The sequence below is a fragment of the Lithobates pipiens genome, unplaced genomic scaffold, assembly GCF_037356315.1.
Source record: "Lithobates pipiens isolate NorthernLeopardFrog02 unplaced genomic scaffold, aLitPip1_a1.2 Scaffold_18, whole genome shotgun sequence".
In the NCBI taxonomy this organism is placed as follows: Eukaryota; Metazoa; Chordata; class Amphibia; order Anura; family Ranidae; genus Lithobates; species Lithobates pipiens.
Genome location: NW_027507758.1, coordinates 345585802 through 345612603, shown reverse-complemented (window position 1 = coordinate 345612603; position 26802 = coordinate 345585802). Strand labels below are relative to the sequence as shown.

Sequence of the window (26802 nt, the reverse complement as noted above, 5' to 3'; positions counted from 1 at the left end):
ACTGACTACTTTAACTGACAATTTTGCGGTCATGCGATGCTGTACCCAAATAAAATTGTTCTTTTTTTCCCACAAATATAGCTTTTTTGGTGATATTTGCTCACCTCTGTGGTTTTTATTTTTTGAAAAAAATATATATTTTTTTACATTCTGCTATAAAACATATCCAATAATAAAATGTAAAAAAACAAATTTCTTCATCATTGTAGGCCAATATGTATGTTTTTGTTAAAAAAAAATCCCAATAAGTGTTTATTGATTGGTTTGCACAAAAGTTATAGCATCTACAAACTATGGGATATTTTTATGGAATTTTGTATTTATTTATTTTTTTACTAGTAATAGCGGTGATCTGTGATTTTTAATGGGATTGCGATATTGCAGCGGACAAATTTGACACTGACACTTTTTTGGGAACCAATGACATTATTACAGTGATCAGAGCTAAAAATATGCACTGTTAACGTACTAATGACACTGGCAGGATAGGGGTATAACATCAAGAGCGATCAAGGGGTTAAGTGTGTTCCCTGGGAGTGATTTCTAACTGTGTGGGGGATGGACTAGCAGGGAAAACACAGAGACCCTTGTTCCTTAGTAGGAAGAAAAGATCTCTGTCCTCCCCTGTCAGAACAGCAATCTTCCTTGTTTACGTTCTGCCTCTGTGGAGAAAGATCGTGGGTGGCTGGAGGACATTGCATCCACCAGACCTGATTGGCTCCCCCTCTGGGGCTAGTGCACCGAACGACGTACAGGTACGTTGATTTGAGCGGCTGTGTCACCTTGCGGCAGTACAACTGTGGCAGGCGGTCAGCAAGCAGTTAAACAGATCATTACATTCCAATAGTTTCTTTGTTGCTGGAGAATTGAATGAACCACAAGTTTATTTTATGTCCTAGGTGCTCCAGGAGATCCATCCATTATAATACCCCTATTCTACACTTCATAACTTGGTGCCTCAAAATACCCGTTGGAGTTGATTTACTAAAGGCAAATTGTCACTTTGCAAGGGAGTTTTCCCCAGACCTTAGTGAATACGGTGAAGCTCTGCTGGATTCCATCATTCAGTTGTGTGCAAACAAAAATGCTCTTATTTTATTATCTTTGCACATGATTATTATTTGCAAAGTGAAATTTCACCACATTTTATATGATCTGGGAAAAATTTCCTTGAAAAGTGCAAATCCCCTTGTCGTGTGAACAGCTCATTTATCATTAGCAAATCTACTCCATCTCATTTTTCTTAATATAAATATATACATAGACAGGCTTGAAAACACTGGCGATCAAAATTAGAGGACAATTTATGAACACTTGATTTTTTCAGAAATAATGTAATCTTCTTTGCTGAACATTAGATGGAATTTTTGTTGTGACTATACCTTGCTAATAGAACAGTGTTTTTCAAAATAACCAGGGCACTTCAACAAAAAACTCTTATTTTGTAGAAGGCACAATGATGAAAATTAGAGAACAGCAATGACTGTAGCGGAGAAAGATTACAACTAAATTGTCTGAAGATTACAACAATCAACATTTAGTAGGGGGGGCTTGCTTTGAATGACTTAAGCACATCTGCGGGCACAGGATATCACTAATCTCCCACACTGCTCTGGTGTGATTTTGTTCCACTCTTCTTCCAGTTTTTTCCACAGTTCGGTCACTGTAGTGGGTTTCTTGGCCATAACTTTGTCGCCAAGGATTTTCCAGGGGTTTTCTATTGGGTTTAGATCAGGATCTGGGAAGTCCATTTCATTGTTTTAAAGTTTTCAGCTTCAAGGAACTGCTTTACCCTTTTTGCTGTGTGACAGGTGGCACTGACGTCCATAAAAATTGCTGGCTGATTGGGTGAACCACATGTTGTCGAAGAAGGCTCTGATAAACATTTTCATTCACTCTGCCATGTAGCTATATAAGAGGCCCAACTCCTACTGCAGAAAACATCCCCAAAACCATGACACTTCCCCCTCCACCTTTCACTGACTTGCCTTTCAGTCTATTCCCAGTTTGACGACAAACAACATGTTTCCCATTAGACCCTTTCATCACTATTCATCACTAAAATGAACTTTGGACCAGTCTCTGTCCACTCAACATGCTCCTCAGCAAAGGTTAGTCTAGCCTTTTGATTCTTTCTGCTAATGAGAGGTTTGGTCACTGCAGAGTGGACTTTCAGTCCAAATTTTCTTAAACCGTGAGACACTGAATGATGAGACAGATCCTTAATCTGTTCAGCGCTGAACTGGCGAGTTATCGCAGCTGCAGTGTTGAACCAATTGCTCATTGAGATTCTCTGCATTAACCTGTCCTTGCTTGCATTTGTCTTTTTTTATGGATGACCAGCCTTCTTGGGGGACTTGAATGAGTTGGTGACATTGTAAAGATGTAATCTTCTAGAAATTACAAATTTGGAATAATGAACTTCTCTTGCTATGGCTAAAAGGGTCATTCATGTGGCCTTCATCTGGACAACCTGCTGCCAGAGGGTTTCAGTCACTTTAGAACAGCTCACCCTCTTGCAGAGTCAGTGAAAACTGGAAAGTTAGGCTGTCAGTTAAATAGGGTTTGTCAGATAATAAAATAAATTAGCACAATGTGCCAGATTAACACCAAAAACTCAGAGGTATCTGAAAGTGTTCTCTAATTTTGATCAATGTTCTTTTTCAAATCTCATTGAAGTTTATTATTCTGTGCTACAAAATATATGTAAATCATGAAATATGCTTAACAAAACTGCTCTTTTTCTCCTGTTTAGGTAATTTCAAATAGGATTAAGCAGTGACCTTGAAATTTAGGAAATTATAGGATGTTCTCTATATTTTGATCTCCGGTGTAGATGTATGGCATCCTGAATCCTAAAGAGACAAAATCAGTTAGTGGCTAGTGAAATTTTCTACCAGCCACCACAAATTAAAGGTTCAGTTTTGATTAGATTATACTTTATCATATGCTGCTTAATTTCTTTAAGACTTCAAGATCAGGTCATATCTGTAAAAACAGTTTAGTGTAAAGTCAAAGGTGACCTTGCCTTACCCAGACCAAACTTGGTATCAAGAAAAGACCACTTTAAGGTAATAATCCATCAACCCCAATTTTTTATGTATGTTAATCACTGGTAGGAGCAAAATGTTCAATACTTGTTGGTGTCTTACAGTCAAATAACACTTGTCTACTTGACTAGAGTATTAAAATTGGTAATTATCTTCCGTTTAAAGGCTAATAAAGTCCTTTGGCACAAACATCTTGTCTGGCAGAGAAATATTTAGATTAAATTTGCCAAAGAAATTAGGATTATCATTATAACAGAACAATAGTTTGAATCATATTTAAGCCTTATTACTCCTAAAATAGAAACAATTTTTATATTTTTTCTTTTCTTTTAAAGGGTCAAATGGGACCACCTGGTCCAGCAGCATTGCCTGTAAGTATACATAAATGAAGGCTATAAATTCACTAGTTTTTTTTTATTCACCTGAATTTCATGCACTAGGTGAGACTGTTCACATTGACCAACCAATGGACTTCTTGTACCAGCAGACTTGAAAGAAGTATACTGACATATTGTGGAATTCTTACACTTAACAGTTAGTTATATATCAGAGAGTGAACTCATAATATTGTTGTACCAAATGCTGATTTTCCATCATTACCATTCAACAGAAGCCAGTCGTTAGACCAGTTTTTGTTGAACAGACAGCAGTACACATGGACTGAAAGTCAGTCAGTTCCTCCTGAACCGGTCGATTTTCGACTTTGTCGACTTTGCTTAAGATTAGATTTCCTCAAAACATCAGATTGAATTAGGAAAAATTGGCAGTGCCTTACCCTTTTGTTTGTTTAGGTTGTGAATTTGGTTTGGGAGGAGTAGTAGAATAGAGGGGGGTGTGACCACCTGTACTCTGCCCTGGAAAACCCTCCCTTGCTTTGCCTAAGAAATGTTCTGGAAAGGGGACTGGAGTGCAGGCAGTGTATATGACCCTGGCCCAATCATTATTTTGTTAGGGCAGGGGTGGGACTGATGGAGAGCAGGAACCAAAACCTGAAGGCCTGAGGGTTCAGAGACCTCATTGCTGGATGGTTCAAGCGCACCAAGCCATCCGAGAAACCCTGGGGAATTAAACCAGGCATCACAGCTGGGATGGTTCTTTTCACAAGAAGGATAGAGTAGGCCGGGATGTTATCCAGACTTTCCTGAACTGACCTGGGGAGGATCGCAGGAGGCACAAACGGCAGGTGAGGCCTGGGACTTCCAGCATCCAATTACCAAGGTGTTTTTCAGAGGGGCACTGGTCAGTTCACTAAGGGAATGGGACTTAACTACTTAGAGGAATCAGAAAGGAGGAGGCAGCTCATATTTCCCACTATCCCCATTACACCTGGACTGCATCAAGAGGAATAAAAGTTATCTGTTCAACCTCTATTGACTGTGTCTGTTGTGAATCATGCAGGGTGGAAGAACGGAGGTATGTTAGCAGTACTGTATGAACTACCCAGCAGCCCCCAAGGGAGTAGTGTGCTATATGGAGGTCCCACACAGATATTTTACTTTACTGCTAACCTGTTACCCCTAGCAACAGCAAAAGACTGTCCTGCTTTAACAGATGGAAATGTGCTGGGAGTTGTGCATGTCGCTGTAGCCCGTGGATAAAACATGGACACCAAGGGAGTTGCGGCCGGAAACCAGGGAGATGTTGGTTTCTTACAGTGAGGCATCGCAAGTGACATTTTCAACTGTGATTTCAGTGATCGCTGCTTGACTTGCAGTTTCACAGTGCCTGCCACCAGGGGTTGCTGGTGCGCATTGTCGAAATGAACAGTTACAGTTCCTCATGCACCAGACCAACAAGACAAAGGGCGGAGCCACACCCAGGAGAAAAGGGCATCACTCCAGCATTCTACGTGCCACGCACTGCTCATACAGCGGAGGAAGATGACGCAAAGTGGTCAGAGAACACCCTCCATTCAGCAAGCCACTGATATGCAGGACCAGATCCTTATAGACACCGGTATTCACCTGGAACCTCAGAGGGCTGGCATTAGGAGTCATGGATGGAATGGAGAGACTATGTTTGCTCTGTCCCGGTTGCCAGAGGTCTACTCTAGGGGTGAACGCCTGGGCCCGGTGAGGCCATTGCAGCGTGCAATTTTTTTGACTGTGTCTGTTGTGAATCATGCAGGGTGGAAGAACGGAGGTGTGTTAGCGGTACTGTATGAACTGCCCAGCAGCTCCCAAGGGCGTAATGCGCTACAACTGCATAATTTTGCCAAGGGCATATGAATTACAATTATAGTTGGTAACTGATCCACAACATCTAAACTTTTATTACAACTGTCCTTGATAACATGAATGTTGGTCCATTTTGAAACTAACTTGTTGGATGACCTGCATTTTTAAATATTGAACACTTTTAATGCGGGGGTGTGAATCTACATCTCCCTCACTAGGAAGAGCCTGTGAATATCTGCAGGAGACAACTGGTGATCCTGGGGCTTACTAGTGAGTAAAAGACCCCCAATTCTGAGGAGAAGGTACAGTACAGTATGTAGCTTTTAACCTCCTGAAGGAATACAAGTCACCAGCAACATTATGAATTTTGTGTGAAGTGAATCCAGTAGTATGTATAGTACAGCCAGCAGTTAAGGTGTCCTCAAGTTGTTTAGTTGCAGTTCACCTTGATATCCTATGCTCCCTATCCCTATCCAAGTTCCTGCTCTAATATAACACCTAAAATAACCCCTAGACTGTTTTCCGAGCCAGTGGAAGAATGAAGAAAATGGCTGTGTGCTTTAAAGGGGGGAAATAGGACCAAATTTACGAGCAGCACCTAAGGGGGTATGCTACATATATATATAAAAATACATAATTGGTATACGTAAGTTACGGGAGGGATCTATGCATTGTTTTAGGATGAAAATGGTTAATAATTTTAATTTAGATGCTATGCTTTTGTTTATTTATTGGTCCTAACGCTGAAGAAAAATACCTCAACTAAAAGTACATTTTTTAAAAAAAAATTTTTTTCGAAAAATGATACACCTGCTTAAGTTACAGCTTTGTTTTATTGTTGTTTTTGTTCCTTTTTTTGCATTCTGGTTAGAGAGACACATGATGTTGCAGTTTCAGAACTTAATTCATCATGGTTAATTTGTGAAGCAGACTTGACAATATCAAATCCCATTTGACAGTTCTACATCTGTATTTCGACCTTTGTGTGTTTAATACCATCCATCACTCCGAACTTTCTAACTGAGGTTTTCATAGTATTCCTAGCCATGTTAAATAGAATCTGAGGTTTGCTAGAATTTTTTTTACCAAACATTTTATCTGTTGCTTCCTAACCTTGTTGCTCTAATGTTATATTGACATTTTTAGAATGTGTTAATTTCCTCATATCCCAGATCATTGATTTTTGTAAAGAAATGTAACTGGCCTATAATGTAAGCTCTTGCTGAAAATCTTGGGCTACAGAATTTCCTGTAGTGAGTAACCTGAAGTTAATTAAGGCAAAGATTTCATGGGCTCAATGCTCAGATCTGCCACAGAGCTTTAATTGCTCTACAGGGACAGATCAAGCTACTCATTATTCAGTTATTGTTATAGAGATGCTGCTGCATCTGATTCCCTAAATTGCTTCAGGAAGACAGGTGAGAAAAGAATAAGGCAAAACGAGACATTACGGAGGAAAGGAAGCCATGGAATAACTTTGAAAAAAGATTGTTGTTTTAGAATGTGAGAAAAGAAAGCATCCATCAGTAGCCACTCTATTTTCATGAGCTTGTGGAATTCCCATGATGCACATGCTACATGTCACTATTCACTGATTCCCACTAAGTCACTCTAATTGATTTTATATCATTCGGGTATCACTGCTAGAGGTCAATAATGTTTTCTGTGAAAATTACATTTTTGTTTAGAAACTTTGTCTTACTGATAGTGGAAAGTGACACTTTGTTCTTTGTTGAGTGGCATGAAATAAACATGTATTTGAATTTCTTGTCAAAAGGGGTGTGTGTGAAATAGAGGAATAACTTAACCACTTAAGCCCCGGACTATTTGGCTGGCCAAAGACCAGAGCGCCTTTTGCGATTCGGCACTGCGTCGCTTTAACTGACAGTTGCGCGGTCGTGCGACGTGGCTCCCAAACAAAATTGACATCCTTTTTTTTCCCCACAAATAGAGCTTTCCCAATGCAGTATTTGATCACTTCTGTAGTTTTTATTTTTTGCGCTATAAACAAAAAATAGCCACAATTTTGAAAAAAACTCATTATTTTTTACTCTTTGCTATATTAAATATCCCCCAAAAAATATTTAAAAAAAACTTTTTTTTTCCTCAGTTTAGACCGATACGTATTCTTCTACATACTTTTGGTAAAAAAAAATCGCAATAAGTGTTTGATTGGTTTGCGCAAAATTTATAGCATCTACAAAAATAGGGGATAGTTTATGGCATTTTAATTATACATTTTTTTAATAACACGACATGTGTGACATGACACTAATCACCGCTCCCGATAGCAGGGAGCTGTGATCAGTGTCAGTGTCATTAGGCAGGACGGGGAAATGCTTTTTTACATTCACATTTTCCAGTTCTTCCTTTCCTTGAGAAGATTGCGGGTATCCCCATGGACATCAAGTCCGCGGGACCCGCAATCACTCTCATGGAGCTCCCCGCGGGCATGCGCCCGCAAGCCGCCTCTTAAAGTGCAACGTACAGGTACGTTAATCTGCCTGTACATGCCCTTCTGCCGCAGTATATCTGCACGAGGCGGTTGGGAAGCGGTTAAAGGAAATCTGTACTGATGCCATTGCTTCCCTAATAACTTTGAAATTATGCTAACTCAGTGGCTTCATTATTGAGTCACTAACCTGAAACAAGTTTATAGAACTGTTTTTCTGGCATCACTGCATAGTTCTGGGTTTGTGACTACAAATACGAAACCCAAGTTTAGTCCAACAGACAGTAGTTTCAGGAAGAAATCAGCAATGGCACCTTAAATATTTTTTTTTTCAGTGGAAATTCCTTTGGATTGCATATTATTAACTAGTAAAATACCATCAATTTGACAAGCTGACGTTCATGAGACTGCAGTTAGTCACTTGGCAATGAACAAGGACTGTGGTTTATAATGTTTTGTTTTATTATAGCAGTCACCTAAAGACTGTAATCACTCAAATGCATGGGAGAGTTATCACAATATTACCTTTAATCCTGCATGCATGTTTTACTCGCCCTTGACAGCAAATTAGGTGTCCACCTGCTGGCTAAAAAATTCTTCATAGAAACCCAGAATTAGCATATGATCTTGGTGTATCTAATATCACCTGATTGGATCTTGCTAAATCAAAATCAGTGTAGCGACTGATATGTGGGAAGAGTTAAGCATGAGATGATTCATCAAATCAGTGCCCCCACACTTCTAAATATTAGAATTTGCCTCTTTATGGTAACAATTAAGTACTCTCTGACGTCAACAATTTTTGAAATGTTACTGGTGGAAAATTAAAGGAAGGGATGTCAGAGGTAATCTTTTTTTCCCTTAGTTGGCATTAATATAAGCCTCTCAGTTTAATTGATGTATTAACCTTTTGTGCAGAATTTCACATTTCATAATAAATAGAAGCGTCTTACAATGCTATTCCTAGCCCAGCCATCCCAGTGTGCTTTTCTCTTACTTACATCATCCACAGGAGGTTTAGAACCTTGTCAGTTTTTTGTATCTTTAAATAAATTTCCAGATGTCATCACTTCCTGTAACTTGTATCAGCATTCACTTCCGGTTAGGTCATCTCCCAGAAGCCTTCACAGTAGAGGGTGTGATAGGATGTGTTCACCACTCTGGGCCACACCTTTCTCATTACAATACCACCTTCCACCTACTTTCTATTCAATCTAATTGTATAATCTCCTTTAGATCTCCCTTCAGCTACGTAGTACAAGGACCTGTCTGATTTGATACAAGTTGAATGGATTGTTCATGTGTGCCTTTCTATTCCATAGGTCTGGTATATCTAAAGAAAATTGTACAGAGATTGCACAATCAGATTGCATAGTGTATGGCCATCTTTATGCAAATACATAGAAGGGAGTAGATGGGGACACCCAGTTGTCAAGCATTGTTCACATCTCCATATTTCAAAGACTCACATTCCTGCATGAGTTTGTTTTGGAGTGTTTTCACTCGTCACGCATAGGGCAGCCTATTATTATTATTATTATTATAGAGGCCCCCATGTTGTACTTTACAACATGGGGGCAGACAGTACAGTTACAATACAATTCCATACAGGAATAATCAGAGGGCCCTGCTCATTAGAGCATACAATCTAGGAGGGAGGGTCAAGTGGAACAAAAGGTAATAGCTGTGGGGATTGATTAGATGGAGAAAATGAAAATACAGTTGTTAGGTGTGGGTAGGACAGGCTGCACTGAAGAGGAGGGTTTTTCAGGGATCATCTAAAAGCTAATAGAGTAGGAGATAACCGGACAGATTGGGATAAAGAGTTCCATAGGATTGGAGAGGCTCTGGAAAAGTCCTGGAGGCGAGCATGGGAAGAGGTGATGAGGGAGCTAGAGAGCAGGAGGTCTTGAGAAGAATGAAGGAAAAGATTAGGTTTGTATTTTGAGACTAGGTCAGTGATGTAGCTGGGGGCAGAGTTGTGGATGGCTTTGTAAGTAGTTGTTAGTATTTTGAATTTAATTTGTTGGGTGAGTGGAAGCCAGTGGAGGGATTGACAGAGAGGAATAGCAGACACAGAGAAGTTGGAAAGATGGATGAGTCTGGCATTCATGATGGATTGAAGGGGGGATAGACTATATAGAGGTAATCCAATAAGGAGGGTGTTGCAGTAGTCGAGGCGAGAGATGACCAGTGAGTGAATTAAGAGCTTTGTTGTGTCATTTAGAGGGCGTATTTTGGACATGTTGCAGAGATTGAGCCTATTCAATTAAATGGGCTGCCCTACGTGCAATAATCGCCCCAGAAAAGCTCCAGAACTATTTTTGAAGCGGTGCATGGTGTGTTACCGCAGCTTGTGGTGTGTTTGCCACTTGGGGAGCCTTTAATATGTAATGAAATTTGCAGCATTTGTGAAATGCATGGCAAAGCGCACAATTTCTTGTGAAACACATAGATGTGAATGGAGCCTGATTGTTCTTGTGTAAACGCATCAATTTCACTTTTAGGCCCCATTCACACCTAGAGTAGTAAATGTTTTTTGGCTTGTTTTTCCAGTAACACACATAGAGCAGCCTGTTGATTTCAATTGGCTGTGCTATGCCTGGCAAAGTAGCTCGTGGGACATTTTTGTAAGTTTTTTACTGCGTTTGTCACCTATAATTTCATGTGGCAAAATGTGTGTTTGCTTCTGTGTTTGGTGTGCTGCTAACAATTACCGACACAGAAAGCTCAACTAGGTAATTTTAGGTGTATAAATGTGTATAAACATACCATTGGACTTGACTGGGCTCAATTCCATGGGCCCGCCCAATAGGGGGCCCCGCGGACCCCACTGAGATACATAGCCGTGTGTACTCGGCTTGGCTCTGCTCACAGTCATGCCCAGTCCCGCCCTATGATGGACATAACACAGGGACTGGGCGTGACTGTGAGCCGAGCCGAGTACACTCGGGTCCGCTCGGGAGTTGGGACTGCGAGAGGACCCGAGAGTCACCAAGATACACAGGACTCTGTATCTCGGTGGCGCCATTTTTAAACTTCAAGACTGTAGTGACAAGGCTGCAAATGACAAGGCTGCAAATGACACTGACAAGGCTGCAGATGCCTTGTTTTCAAAATCAAAGAAAACCTGTACTTTTGTGCAACAAAGGTACATTAATGGTATATTGGTACATAGGGGAGCTGGATTTTAGAAAAAAAGTGAACTTAGCCTTTACGCCTTGTTTCTTTATAAGCGTAGAATGCACACCACTCAAAGCAGTTCAGAAAGACATATGCTGTCTAAAATGTGCTTTTATATAAGGAGTGTGTATCTAGTGTATATCTTTATTTTCAAAGGGCAAGACTTTGTTGTATTTCATGCTTTTTTACACATTCCAGTTTTTTTTATAAAATGTATGAAAAAAAGAATAGACTATTTAAGACTAAGTAATAAAGTTTCATTTTATGTGACTTTATTACTTAGGGAGTGTGCAGCTCTTAAATATACCATTTAAATTCATGACAATCTTCTGACTTCATTGTGGCCAGCAGTGAATACAGAGGTTGAAATCATTGTCTTCTATTGAATCTATTCCAGTGGAATAAATGAAACCAATTGCTGACTCCACAGTATATATACAGTATAACAGTTATAAACAGTGTCTGGGAGACATAGAATATTGTATTTTAAATCAGCAGGTGTTCTACTTAACCTGGTTGTCTGCTTACTTATTGTAGCATTAATCATTTTGATTATAAGATAAATGGTTCAAACCAAAACCTGTAAAAGCAAGCTGGTCCCACATCCAACCAAATTCATTCACTTGTCAACATATGTTTTTGCTAAGATGTAAATATGTTTATATATCAGTACAATCCAAAGGAATGGAAATGTGAAGTCTATTACTTCTACATAGTTGAATAAGTTCAAAAGAATGATACCATTAAGCAAATTTGCCTACTAATTAAAAGGAAAACCAAAATACATGGGTTTGTGTGATAGCTATAACAGATTTTTCAAATGTATAACAGTAAATCTGTAAATCTGTATATTTGCTGGATTATGTTTGGAAGACTAGAATTTTTTTTTCATTTATCATACTGATTTTCATTAATGATTTCAAGCTTAAGCTATTCCTCTTCAGTCCTGTGGGGGTTTAATAGCATGTTTTACTTTGTGTTCATAATACCATTACATTGACATAAAAAGGTAATAGAATTTTTGCCAATACTGTATTCTGGATTATACTTCTTCCTGTCATTGCTCTTCCAATTTTGCCATGCATGTCAATTTCAGGCTTTCATACTATGTACTATAAATTTTACTTTACATTTTATATATGTTCTTAAATAAACATATTATTTTACATATACATTTGATGTGAGTAGGGATGAGCTCGGTGTTCGACTCAAACGCATGTTCGACTCGAACATTGGCTGTTCGTCTGTTTGGCGAATTCAGAACTTTGTGGACAGTTCACACCAAATTCGTGTGGCACGAACGGTCCACAATGCACTACGCCATCTTAGTGCATTGCTGGCTCATGATTGGTCAAGCATGTACTATGACCCTGCATGCTTGGCCAATCACAGCGCCGGCAGTGAGGAGAGCCATAATTGGCCACAGGCAGGATGCCTGTGGCCAATTATAGCTCAGGCGGTTTAGTACACGCCCCACACCATATAAGGCTGCCAGTGCGGCGGCCTTGTGTAGTGTGTTCCGGCGTGCAGGGAAAGAGCTAGATAGGCAGGGACAGTGTTCTTTTCTCATGCATCTTAAAGTTAAAGTGGTGTTGTGTGCCTCTAGCACAGTATACAACTGTATCTACCCTTTATTGTTGTTTTTCTCTAATTAAGGCATCTGCAGGAGTTAGTGGGTGTTGTGTGCCTCCAGCACAGTATATACCTGCATCTACCCTTTATTGCTGTTTTTCTCTAATTAAGGCATCTGCAGTTAAAAAATTTAAAGGTTAAAAGTTAAAGTGGGTGTTTTGTGCCTCCAGCACAGTATACAGCTGAAGATACCCCGTATTGCTGGTGTTGTCTGTTGCATATCTTGCATATTAGCCTTTAAAATTAGCACTTTTGATTTCGAAGGTTCGAGTCCCATAGACTTTAATAGGGTTCTAAAGTTCGTAGGATACCAATCAGGAATTTTAGGTCTGTTTGAAGGTTCTGGTGCGAACCGAACCGGGGGGGGTGTTCGGCTCATGCCTAAATGTGAGGTAGCAGTTGTACAACATCTGTTGTTATCATGTATTTAAAATGACAGTGATTGATTCACCACCAGTGAATGTTTGTTAAAAGTAATATTTTCTGCTTTATTTAATGTTTACCACTCTAAATTGTATATGCACACTTACAATAAGGAAGACAACTAGCACCCTTTTGTGTCTGGTTCCCTTTTAATTGTGGTTCTTATAATGCATGTAGAGTCTGGAAGGATTAGAACCCCCATCTGTTATTTATTGTTATCTGTGTCTTTACAAGGTAGATCCACCCTCTATATTTGTCCTGCTGACCACTGTCACCAAGAAAATTTTTTATGGCCAATTCAGAATTTTACAGTATCAATTTAGCAAGAGCAGGGGATACACCGTCCAATGGGAAGGAGACAATTCACTTTGTATAGATTTCTTTTTTTTTTTCCTGTTGTAAGAAATTTACTCACAGGAGTTTTAAACGTTACTAATCTAACCTAAAAAAGGCTATATAATACAATGTCTGGTATTTATGAGCTTCCAGTAAAGTAAGAGAAGCCTAGCTAAAAATATACTTCTATAAACAAAGCTAATTCCTTAAATTGGAGAAAAAAATAATAAATATCAGAGCTGTTGCCAGTAACAGCCAAGCATGACTTTGATTTCATAGAAAAATAAAAATAAATCTATGGTTGGCCACTACAGACGACAACACTACTTTTAGTGCCTATTTTCTTTTCCCCAGTTTTAATAAATGTGTGAGATGTGTGACTTGCTAAACCTGATTGGTATTTAAGCTTTTTAAAGCATACTTAGACCTGGAATATTGAAGACAAGCAAGGGAATTAAAAAAAGACTGCTTTTTTTTGTCAAACACTAGCAAACAATTACTGTGGTATTCAAACATTGGTTCCCTTTAGAAATAATATAGTGCAGCTTGTTTTCATCATTCAAAAATTGGAACATTCAAAAACAAGGGTAAATCTGTTCAAAAATGTTTTTACATTGCCAAATTATTCTAAATTTCTATTGAGAAAATGTTATAGATTACTGTGAGTAATGTATTGTTATTTTCTCCAAGGCCTCACATAATATTCTACCAAACAGAATAATTAAATCATCTTGCTTATCTTATGTTATTTATATTCTAGATCTCAGCAGTTGGTATTAAAGGAGATAAGGCAAGTAAAATGATTACATCATATCTTTGGTGTCTGTCTGTTCTCTCCTCTCTTTGTTTATTTTTAGGCATATGTGTATAATATGAAGTCAATTAATTCAATTTTTATTGGGTTTATTTATTTTTGAACCTACTGTATGTTTTTACTGCAATAGGGAACTGCTGGTCCAGAAGGTCCTCCAGGAAAAGAAGGACAAAGGGTAAGTCATTTTACACTTCACTTTTTACAGAAAATCCTGAATCAAGTACTGCAAACTCTATTATAGAGGTGGTTTGAGTCTATTATTTTATATTACCAGCCTGCAAGCAGTGGCTAAACGCCTACACCTGTGAAAAATAAATATAACGGGAGGCGCTAAAAGATTAATTACTAATTACTGACCAGTAAATGAATTAGCATGTCAAAATAAATACAGATGAATACATAAATTCTGGATGGACCTTGTTATGTGACTAATATTATGACCGTGATGCTAATATTATACCTGTAGGACCCTAAGTGCATTTATTACACATGAGATTATATCTTAAGTGTAAAACAGTGTTAAACAATGTAAAACATTGTGTGCACACCATATGCTGAAAAAAATAATAAATATGTATAGTCCAACAGTGTATCTGCAATATATGCTGGTTAATGTAGTCCACCAGTATATTCACAACTTGTGCTAGAATCAAAGACAGAAAGAATGTCCAATACAGTGAATAAATGTCGACCATTTTTTTCACTTTAAAGATAAGCCATCTTCACCGATGTGTTGTACACCCAAAGTGCTCCGTAAATAGATATCTCCTTACCAGATGTTGTTGACCTTTTTTTTCTCAAAAGAATGTCAATTAAAGCATTAGCAAGATGTTGCTTGCTGCAATACAATAGGGATTGGGTGGGATGCCCTTAAGAGAAACCTTGAGTCTCCCCCAGATGATTAGCCAAGTGTTATATGTAAAGGATACAAAAAGGCCAAAATAGTGTAATTCTATTTATTAAAAATCTATAAAAAACAAAAGCCTAATGGCTCCTTACTTTAAAAAGTGCCTTGGCCCGACACTGAGGCTGTATGGCGTGTCTCCAAGTCTGGGAAGCTCCGTGCTCAGCGCAAGGTCTGGTGTGCGTTCTATCGCCAGCCACGGACAACCAGAGGGACCGGAAGTTGAGAGGAAGGATTGCGTAACCAGGCACGCCTCAAAGTACATTTCATATCATGTCTTCAGGAGGCTAGCTACCTTCTTTAGTATGCATTGCTTAAAACATGTAGACGTTTCCTAGTATCCTCACTTTTGTAAATTATAAGATTTCAGGTGATACTTTTCCAGTTTTTTTGAGTGTGCCACTAGTGGACAGTGGTTTAGCAACTCTGATATATAATTTACAGAGGTTTACACAGCTTTCAAAAAAAATGTACGGTAAGTAGAACAAAAATAGAAACAACCTAAATAGTTGCTATGGGATGCCACACAGCAGTATCACTAATGAATGGGATTCTGTAGTCAGATTTAAAAAGAATGAAAACCTAATAGCGGTCAATTTTATTAGCTTGTAGTTTTTTGTTTTTAGCTTTGTTTTCTTTTTAAGTGTATCTGTCTTATACAGTGCCAGGACAAGGTCCTCTGACACACAAAGCAAGGCTACCAACGTTATTGAAAGAAAACCTAGCAAGTCTTTTGCTATAGGGATGCCAATATGTATGATTATTGTGCTAGGCCAATACCATTCAGGGGAAAGCTGGGCACATTTTTAAACTTTTAATAGAAATAATTAAGTACTGTCTGTGACATTTTTTTTTCCCACTAACATACAATTTTTCAGGACAAGCTTTCGGGGTATGTCCCCTTCTTCAGGGTCCAAGCAGTACTGAATACCTTGAAGAAGGGGACTACCCCGAAAGTTTGTCCGGAAAAATTGTATGTTAGTGCAAAAAAAAAGTATCATGTACAGTACTCAGTACACAGTTGTTTCTGTCACAATTACACTAATACCACTACAATCACCTTAAACTGTTAATTACATGTAAGGATTTGTTTGAGGACTCTCCAAAATATGCTGTCTGTTAATTAGACACAATATAAAAATAACTAATCTAACACATCCATTTTATAAAAGTTATAAAAATGATACATTATGGGTGTTCTGCGTCTTGGTATAGATCCAATAAAGTATATTCCTCATAACTGCATTTAAAAAAAAAAAAAAAAAATATATATATATATATATATATATATATATATATATATATATATATATATATATATATTTATGATCTAGCGGCTAGCCATACAGCGATTACTATAATGCTATTAAAAATGTGTAAATATCTGGTGTTCATGGGGCCCTGAAAAATGTATCTACCACATTGACCCCTTGCCCCATCACTGGTTAAAAAAATCCTTAATTGCGCCAATATCCAAGTCAAGACTAAACGCAGAAGATTTTTTTTATTCTTCCTTTAATAGTGACATAGATGATGAGTATGCAATATTTATTTTTTTAAATATTATTTCTATTTCCCTACTTTTTTTGTACTAGGATATACAAGACTCCTAATAAAGATACTCTTTATTTAGTCAGGAGTATATTTTATTTAACAATAATTCATAATAATATAAACCTATTCATTTTCATTTGCATATGTAGATTCATTTTCCTATTTTCTAATAAGGGGGAACAAGAATAGCCAGTTCTCTAAGGATTTCCAAGGGTTATTGAAACGCTTAGCTCTGATCATGTAGGGTTCTTATACAGAGGTAACTTGCGTTATGACATTTTCCCCTAAGCTCTGTTTAATATCTTCTGTACATTGAGAGCCTTTCAAGGACATATCTATGCATCTGAGGAAGTTCCATACTGACTGGTTATTCACAGTCCAAAAACACCAAATCAAGGTAATTACCGCTTTGTGTGGTATTGCTTGTGTTCACACCGTCCTAATATATAGGAGATGAAGGGTGCTGGCTCAGTAAAGTCAAATGGCAGAAAAATGGAAAAAGGACAGCCTCACTCCAAAATAATGTCTTTATTGCATAAAGCTACGATTAAGCACCATTAACGGTGTGAAATGCGTCAGTTATCATCTCGCTCCATGTGTCACGTACCTGGTGGTTGAGCCCACTTATGCAGGGAGCAGCTTCTCATATTCCTCTGGCTCCAGAACCCCTGAGAGAGCAGACAGGGGCTCAGGAGTGCAAAGGGGCACAAGTGCCTGACAGGTCACAGATGTAAGGGCTGATCCGTACTTCAATTAGCTGAGAGGAACTCAGATGTGGACTGGAGCTGGGACCAGCAGGAAGCAGGAACAGCAGGAGAACTGAGAGCTGGACTGGTGAGGGAGGTGCACCGTAGTCCAGAATCGGAAGCAGGAAGCTGAACACTGCAGACAGCAGGGTGGTATGGTCGTGAAACAGGAACAGCAGGGAGGACCAGACTGGAAGCTGGAGACAGCGGCAATCGGGAGGTGTTCTATGGTTCAGGACACAAAGCAGATCTCAGGCAGGCCGGGTCGAACACTGGCGGGCAGGAACAGTACCAAAGCAGCAGGCAAGGCGTAGTCATGAAGCAAGCCAGGTCATACACTGGCGGGCAGGAACAGTACCAAAGCAGCAGGCAGGAGAAGCTTCAAGACAGGCCGGGATCAGAGGCTGACAGCAATGAGGGAATGGTCAGAGACAAGCTTGGTAACAGGATTCAGATCAGCAGGTAGAATAAACAGCAGGGGGACTCAGGAACGCTGTAGACCAGACAGCATGGAGGCATAGTGACAGGTTCCTTTAAATAGCCCCTTTGGCGCCAAGTGCAGTCACACTGTGTGTCCGCATGCACCCGCACACACCCGTGTACACTCATGCATACTCGTGCATGCACCCATCGCTCACCCTCGTGCGCCCGTTTGCACTATCGCGCACCAGCGTGAACCTGTTGGGTCCTCTTCTAGGGATTCTGCAGACAGGTCTTCCGGAAACAGCTGGATTACCAGAACGTCTTTCTTGACACAGTATCTCTGATGTATGGATCAAAATTTAATCAATAAATGCATTATTTTAGAGTGCAACCATCCTTTTTCCATTTTTCTGCCAACTACTGGTTATTGCTAGGGTTCTCACAACTCACAAAGGGACTCCCACAATGGGGCCTTGTTAGCGGTCTTTATTGATTAAATTCCTGCCACACATACAAATACTATTTATAACAGATATGCATTCAATTAACTTTTAGCAAATGTATACAGTATTTAGATAAAACTAGTTCCTTGTTCTTCCAGGCTTTCAGTCTCCTATAAGCTCCTGTACAGCAGCAAAATAAAAGAGAGTGGGTAAGCACTCACATCCAGTTAGTGCTTTCAGGCAATGCAAATGTTTCTACATGAAAGAAGTAACACGGGGCTGGCCTCATGTGTTAAGATTCCTATTCATTTTACTACACAGATGTCCTAGACTAGGCGTCATTATTTAACTGCAGTATAATCTGAAACATGGCCAGAATCTGACCATTTTTCTAGCAGGTATGCCTGGATAGGAGGATGGCTGAATGGAATTGTAAATCCTGTGGCAGGTATAATAGTTCATGTACATGTATTTCAGCTGTGAAATTAGATGTTTGCCAGGAGTTTAGCCAGGAGTTTTCATATACTCTTAGAAACTATTTGGGGCCAAAACTGTTAGTGCTTTCCTGATGTTATAATTATTAAAAATATGATTGCCTGCTTTCCTGGATTACAACCTGTAACAATCTTGGCTGCTAACAGCTTTTATGGCTTCTCAACAGTTTGCATACAGTTTTCAGTACCTAATAGAGACCATGCGGGTTATTTACGAAAGGCAAATCCACTTTGCACTACAAGTGCACTTGAAAGTGCAGTCGCTCTAAATCTAAGGGGTAGATCTGAAATGAGAGGAGGCTCTGCTGATTTTATCATCCAATCAAGTGCAAGCTAAAATGCTGTTTTTTATTTTCCTTGCATGCCCCTCCCGGATCTACAGAGACTTTACTTCCAAGTGCACTTTCAGTGAACTTTCAAGTGCACTTGCAGTGCAAAGTGGATTTGCCTTTAGTAAATAACCCCCTATGCCCTCAATACGTACATAACTTGACAGTTACTAAAAAAGTATTGCCTCATGTTTGTTCTCTTGCCTTCATTACTTTGGGAAAACATGGTCTCCACTGTTACCATTGTAGTACGTGTGTTTTTAGGTTGCTAAAAAGTACTTGCAAGTTGCAGATTTTATACCAGTTGAACAGGAGCCAAAAAAAAAGATCATTAAATGCAGTATAACAGATTATTAAAACTACAATACACGCTTGAATTTTGCATACATAATGGTAGAAGCAATTGAGTTCCTAATGAGAAACTGTGAAATATTTAATATAAAGTCTGGGCTGCCTTTTAAATTGAATCAGAACATTTCAAACGAATTGGAAATTTGTAAAAGGACTTGTTATTAGTGAGAGTCATCTTTGAAAATACTGTATAATACATAGATATGAAAGATGTCAAGGTTGTCGTCAAGAAAAACTCATGAGTGGGCAGTACACTCTATTACTACTACAAGAAATGTGGCTGTTCCTGCTCACTTTGACAATAAATGAGAGAAAATGTATAACGTTTATGTGGGAATATGGTTTGCATAATGCAGATAACCAAAGTACTACATTTAATTTTGGACTTTTACTCCACTTATGCTGCGTACACACGATTAGACTATCCGGCGGACTTGGTCTGGCGGACCAGAGTCCGCCGGACAATCCGCCCGTGTGTGGGCTCCGGCGGACTTTTTTTTCCCCAAAAGCCCGGTGGACTTAGAAAATAGTTCTGCAAGTCCGGCAGACAATTCGGCCATATGTGTGTCAGTCCGCCGGACTTTTGAAATTAACGGACTTTCCCGCACATGGAGAAAAGTCCGTTCATTTTGAACGCGGCTCCAGGTAGATGGGACTAGCGAAGGAAGTCAATGTCGCTGCCTTTGGCGGTGAGATTAACACATCACTGGCCCCATTACTTGGTATGGACTTAAAGAGGAAGCCCTACGCTGAAAAAACAGCGTGGGGGTCCCCCCCAAGGTCCATATAAGACCCTTATCCAAGCACATAACCAGGTCGGTCAGGAAAGAGGGTGGGAACGAGCGAGCGCCCCCCCCTGAACCGTACCAGACCACGTGCCCTCAACACGGGGGTGCTTTTAGTTTAAAACCTTGTTGTGTGTTTTAATTTTTTTTTCACCAGGTGAATGGGTAGGGGTACATTTTACCCCATACTCATTCACATAGGGTGGGGGGCGGTTTCTGGGGGGCCCCTTATTAAAGGGGGCTCCCGGATTCCGATAAGCCTCCTGCCCGCAGACCCCGACAACCAACAGCCAGGGTTGTCGGGAAGAGGCCCTTGTCCTCATCAACATGGGGACAAGGTGCTTTGGGGTGGAGGGCCGCAGGGCCTCTTCACCGCAGCCAGCCCCTTCCACAGAGGAGCGGCAAACAAAAGGATACAATGCTGCCCATCAGGGATAGGACCGTGAGCTGAAGACACTACCTTCCTCCACTCCCCACTGTGTGACTGATTACATGCCTGCCTTTTACCTTTCAAATTGGAGTTGTTAAGCTTTAGTGCTATTAAAAACTTGTTATAGTTCTGTACCCAGAGGCGCCTCTCCCTTTGTTTTACAGTGTACTGAAACATGTTTTCTGTTCCCATAATACATCTGCCCTGTGCTGAAGGCCTCTACACCTTCTCTATTGTCTGTGGACTTTATTTTCCATACCTGTTGGACACTTGTCTATATATATATTATCACATTTCTTTCCCACTTCAAACCCCCCCCCCCCTCCCCGTTTTTATCTATCTGATTTATTACTTATGGAAAAAGTGTGCATATACTTATCTTACTGAGAATTGCTCAGAGCTCCCATTTTCGAGACAGCTTCCAGTTTGGAGACCGATCCCAGTGTGGGAGACGGAAGGTCTCACCCAGGGTCAGGGGCCCCAGCCAGAATTCATGGGACAGAGGAGTCATCGAGGGGTCAGAGGACCCAGCCACAAGCCAGGAGACAGTGGGTCTCAATTCAAGGAGTTAAGTCAGCTCCTATCAGAGGTGTCAGGAGAACCCCAATCCTGAGATCAGAGGTGGGCCATGCAGCAGGGAGCTGCGACTGAAGGCTAGAGAGCCAAGTGTTCTGAGAGAGCTGAATGACACAGCCAAAGGACTGGCAAGAGGAACAGCAGTGCTGCCAACATGTAAACCAGGTGGCTTGGTATTTTCATTAATAACTGTTATGTGGAAGAAACCCCTGCATGGGCAACTGATGTATAAGTGAACTTTTATTCAATAAAAGTGGGCCGCCACACACTAAAATTACAGTTTATACACATATTATTATTATTATTCAGGATTTACAGTATATCACAAAAGTGAGTATACTCCCTCACATTTTTGTAAATATTTTATTATATTTTTTCATGTGACAACACTAAAGAAATTACACTTTTCTACAATGTAAAGTAGTGAGTGTACAGCTTGTATAACAGTGTAAATTTGCTGCCCCCTCAAAATAACTCAACACACAGCCATTAATGTCTAAACCTCTGGCAACAAAAGTGAGTACACCCCTAAATTAAACTGTTAAAATTGGAACCAATTAGCCATTTTTCCTACCCGGTGTCATGTGACTCATTAGTGTTGCAAGGTCTCAAGTGTCAATGGGGAGCGGATGTGTTAAATTTGGTGTTCGCTCTCTCTCTCATACTGGTCACTGGAAGTTCAACACGGCACCTCATGGCAAAGAACTCTCTGAGGATCTGAAAAAAAGAATTGTTGCACTACATAAAGATGGCCTAGGCTATAAGAAGATTGTCAAGATCCTGAAACTGAGCTGCAGTACAGTGGTCAAGACCATACAGCGGTTTAACAGGGCAGGTTCCTCTCAGAGCAGGCCTCACCATGGTCGACCAAAGAAGTTGAGTGCACATGCTCAGCATCATATCCAGAGGTTGTCTTTGGGAAATAGACATTTGAGTGCTGCCAGCATTGCTGCAGAAGTCGAAAGGGGGGGGGGGGCTGTCAGTGCTCAGCCTGACAGTGCTCAGACCAAACATTGCATGCTGTATCAAATTGGACAAGCAGATGGTGTCAAGCGTGTGTGGCAGAAACCAGGTAAGGAGTACAAAGACAAGTTTGTCTTGCTTACAATCAGGCATGGTGGTGGTAGTGTCATTGCCTGGGTCTGCATGAGTGCTGCCACCACTGGGGAGCTACAGTTCATTGAGGGAACCATGTAGGCCAACATTTACTATGATATACTGAAACAGAGCATGTTCCCCTCCCTTTGGAGACTGGGCCACAGGGCAGTGTGTCAACACACCTCCAAGACGACCACTGCAAGGTGATGGACTGGCCAAGCATGTCTCCAGACCTAAATCCTATTGAGCATCTGAGGGGCATCCTCTAATGGAAGGTGAAGAAGAGCAAGGTCTCTAATGTCCACCAGCTCCATGATGTCGACATGGAGGAGTGGAAGAGGACTCCAGTGGCAACTACCGTGAAGCTCTGGTGAACTCCATGTCCAAGAAGGTTAAGGCAGTGCTGGAAAATAATGGTGGCCACACAAAATATTGACACTTTGGGCCCAATTTGGACACTTTTGTTGCCAGCGGTTTAGACATTAATGGCTGTGCGTTGAGGTATTTTGAGTGGACAGAAAATGTACACTGTTATACAAGCTGTATACTCACTACTTTACATTATAGCAAAGTGTAATTTCCTCAGTGTTGTCAAATAAAAAGATATAATAAAATATTTACAAAAATGTGAGGGGTGTACTCATTTTTGCGAGATGCTGTATATAGCACCAATAGTTTGTGCTGTATTTTTAAAATGCACCTGTATTATAACATCATGTTTTATAAAGATAACAGTTGTTTACTAATGAAAATGTAGTAGTGCTGCAAAATATTAAAATTATATTTCTACAGCAGGTAAAGGAAATGCTTGCACACACATTGTATATAAACTTTTGATTTTCTTGAGAAGGAAACAAAACATGTCGTCCCAATGCAAATGGCAAGTCTCAGTTCTGACAATGTATATTTCTGCTATGGTTGTACAAAGGATCTTTGTTAGTTTGAGCCAAAATGTCCTTTTCTCAAAACTGTCATATGTCTACTAGTAGTCTATATATATATATATATATATATATATATATATATATATATATATATATTTATTTATATTATTTTTTACAAACTAATCAAAATAAAAGGAATGCCAGCAAATAGCAAATAATGTGCTTGAGGGAGGTAAGAAAAGGACTGTGGAGAAAAGACTAAATAAAAGGTGGGCTGCAGAAATGTCATCCTGCATAATGTCAATGTAAAGGCAGAATCTGGATATTTCAGTGTTCAGATCGCAAACCACAGAGAATTAAATAGTCTTTAGCTTCTGTGCATGTTGCTATAACAACCAATTGTTAAATTAAAAAGCAAGGACTTTAAGCGCTAGTAATATCAAAAGTATAAATCTGTATTAAAAAGTGCTTGGCAAGGTAATAAAACAATACAATTTAATCAAAGGAAATGGATGGAGAAAAACTAAACAGAAAGTAAGTGTAGTCAGAAAAGTTTTACTTTTAAACTAACCAGTGCATGAATTTTAAATTGGTCTAATGGTCTTTTTATTGTGCTAACAAGAGATGCAAAAGCTAAGTATGTAAATAGCTACATACACATTTAAAACACGCATATGTGAACTGTTTACTTGCCAAATGAATGGCAATTGTCTTCAGTCAGACTTGCAATCCAGGAACCCCTGCCAAGAAGCATAGCCAGGTATTTGACTGCAGAGTTAACAGAGCTTGATATAGAACACACCCCACCCTATTAATTGGACAGTGATAGAGCAGTAGCAAAATGATATGAGTGATGATTCTGCCCTACTTTCTCTGCTTTTTCTCCTGTTGTCATCGGCTCCTGGTGTTGTCTCTCCATCTGTGTGCATCTGTGCAGAGGATAAAATAGAGCTCATAGCTAGACATATTATAGTACTTACAATGGTCTCACTTAAAAATAAATGTATTCATGTTTCATGAATATGTAACTATATTAACATATATTTTTACAAGTTAGAGTTATAGAGTTTAGTTTTAAAAATTGATGGGTTATATGTGTTTTTCATTTAAAAGGTTTTTTTTAAAACCCCTTAATGGGAAAAGGTAAAGAATTACCCTTACAATGCTGTTTTTCTTCATTGTATGCACCCCTCTGGAGATAAAGGGTATATAGGTTGGTGTCTACATGGTGGGAACCTTTCACAACCTTCAATCCATGGAAATGTTATCCCTTATCCACTATCTTTAAGCAACCTTTCATAGAATTAAAATACTAGGGAAGGCTCCCTAATAAACCAGATATATTACATTTACCAGTCTGCAACACCAAACGTTGCTGTCTTTAATAGCTATGGTATCCAAAGAATCCTCTTCATCTGATACACTTCAGAGAGTGAAGGATTTATGCCCCCCCCCATTAAGCAGGATGATCTCTTCCACTGACCATTTGCATTTTCATTTTGCAGATTTGCACAACAGAACGTGTTCCATAGAAAACCATTTTAAATGGACTGTAGTGCAAATCTGCAAAATGCAAAAAGCACTAAAACTGCATAGGTGTGAATCCAGCCTTATGAAGAGAATTCTAAGGGCAATACAGCAGTGAGAATGACGATCAGCAGTGCACATGATAGGAAAAGTAAATATAATATCTTCTCTTCACAGGAACATTTATTTTAGTATTTTTTAATTTTATAACAGGGTCACTTTTTAAAGAAATTCTGTAAGTTTTCCTGTTTAGGTCAATTAGTCTCTTTCTATCTAATACTCAATTCCCTGCCATATCATTCCTCTTGGAGTCAAATCCTATGTTAACTCAATTTCAGACCTTAGACAATGCTGTTAACATTGCAATGCTGTTGACATTGCTTTTTCTCATCAGGTCATAGTGTTTGAACCTAGGTTTCAGAGTACCTGAGTACCTGTCCCAGTCCATCAGAGTACCCAAATACCTGTCCCAGTCAATCTGAGTACCCGAGTACCTGTCCCAGTCCATCAGAGTACCCGAGTACCTGTCCCAGTCAATCTGAGTACCGGAGTACCTGTCACAGTCCATCTGAGTACCGGAGTACCTGTCACAGTCCATCAGAGTACCCGAGTACCTGTCACAGTCCATCAGAGTACCCGAGTACCTGCCACAGTCCATCTGTTACCCGAGTACCTGTCACAGTCCATCTGAGTACCCGAGTACTTGTCACAGTCCATCTGAGTACCTGAATACCTGTCACAGTTCATCTGAGTACCTGTCAGTCCATCTGAGTACCTAAGTACCTGTCACAATCCCTATGAGTACTGTCACAGTCCATATGAGTACCTGTCACAGTTCATCTGAGTACCAGAGTACCTGTCACAGTCCATATGAGTACCTGAGTACCTATCACCGCCCTTCAGAGTACCCAAATACCAGTCACCAGGCCATCAGAGTACCTCTCACCAGGCCATCAGAGTACCCGAGTACCTGTCACTAGCCCATCAGAGTACACGAGTACCTGTCACCAGTCCATCAGAGTATCCGAGTACCTGTCATCAGCCCATCAGAGTACCCGAGTACCTGTCACTAGCCCATCAGAGTACACGAGTACCTGTCACCAGCCCATCAGAGTATCCGAGTACCTTTCATCAGCCCATCAGAGTACACGAGTACCTGTCACCAGCCCATCAGAGTATCCGAGTACCTGTCATCAGCCCATCAGAGTACCCGAGTACCTGTCACCAGCCCATCAGAGTACCCGAGTACTTGTCACCAGTCCATCAGAGTACCCAAGTACCTATTTGCAGCTCATCAGAGTACCCTAGTACCTATTTGCAGCCCATGCCTCATAAAATATATGTTGGGGTATTTGCTTTCCAAAATGGGGTCATTTTGTGGGTAATTCCACTGTCCTGGTGCTCAAGGACCTTCAAATGGTTAGGAATGAAATGAGATGTGTAATTTATGCTCCTAGCTCGCCTGAAGGTTATACTTCAATGATCAGCCTCTGTATGTGGCCAGACTGTGTAAAAGTATCACACATGTGGTATCTCCATACTCAGGAAGAGTAGCAGAATGTATTTGTACTTTCCTGACTTGTTAGTGTCTCAAGAAATTAGATACACCTGATGTACTGAAGGCCTGATCAGATGTGATCAATTTTCAGTGATTGGCACCATAATTTGTAGACTCTATAACTTTCACCAAGACCAAATAATATACACTAATTTGGGTTATTTTTACCAAACATATGCAGCAGTATAAATTTTGGCCAAAGTTAATGAAGACAAATTACTAATTAGCAAAATTTTATGACAGAAACAAAGAAAAAGGCATTTTTTTCATAAAATGTACGTGATTTTTTAAAATTTATTTATACCACTAAAAGAAAGCTCTATTTGTGTGGAAAAAATGACGCAAGTTTCATATGGGTACAGTGTTGCGTGACTGAGTAATTGTCATTCAAACTGTGAGAGCGCTAAGAGCTGAAAATTGGTCTGGACAGGAAGGGGCTGTAATTGCACTATATTGAGGTGGTTAAAGACATGGGTAAGCGAGTTTGAGGTGGAGGATTTTGACTGGCCTTCCACAAAAGTCCTGACCTCAACCCGATAGAACACATTTGGGGTGAATTAGAGAGGCCACGAACCAGGCCTTCTTGTCCAACATCATTGCCCAACCTCACAAATGTACTTTTGGAAGAATGTT

The 26802-nt window shown here is 39.8% G+C and overlaps 1 protein-coding gene across 3 annotated transcripts in view; it reads left to right on the top strand.

Moving 5' to 3' along the window:
* The window catches only part of COL19A1 (collagen type XIX alpha 1 chain), a 1105372-nt gene that overhangs the window by 500039 nt on the left and 578531 nt on the right, over positions 1-26802 (top strand). For all 3 annotated transcript variants that reach the window (XM_077487416.1, XM_077487415.1, XM_077487417.1), the window contains exons 15-17: positions 3386-3421; positions 14014-14043; positions 14198-14242. In XM_077487416.1, coding sequence (XP_077343542.1) covers positions 3386-3421; positions 14014-14043; positions 14198-14242 — 111 coding nt within the window. The remainder of the gene's footprint in view (positions 1-3385; positions 3422-14013; positions 14044-14197; positions 14243-26802) is intronic.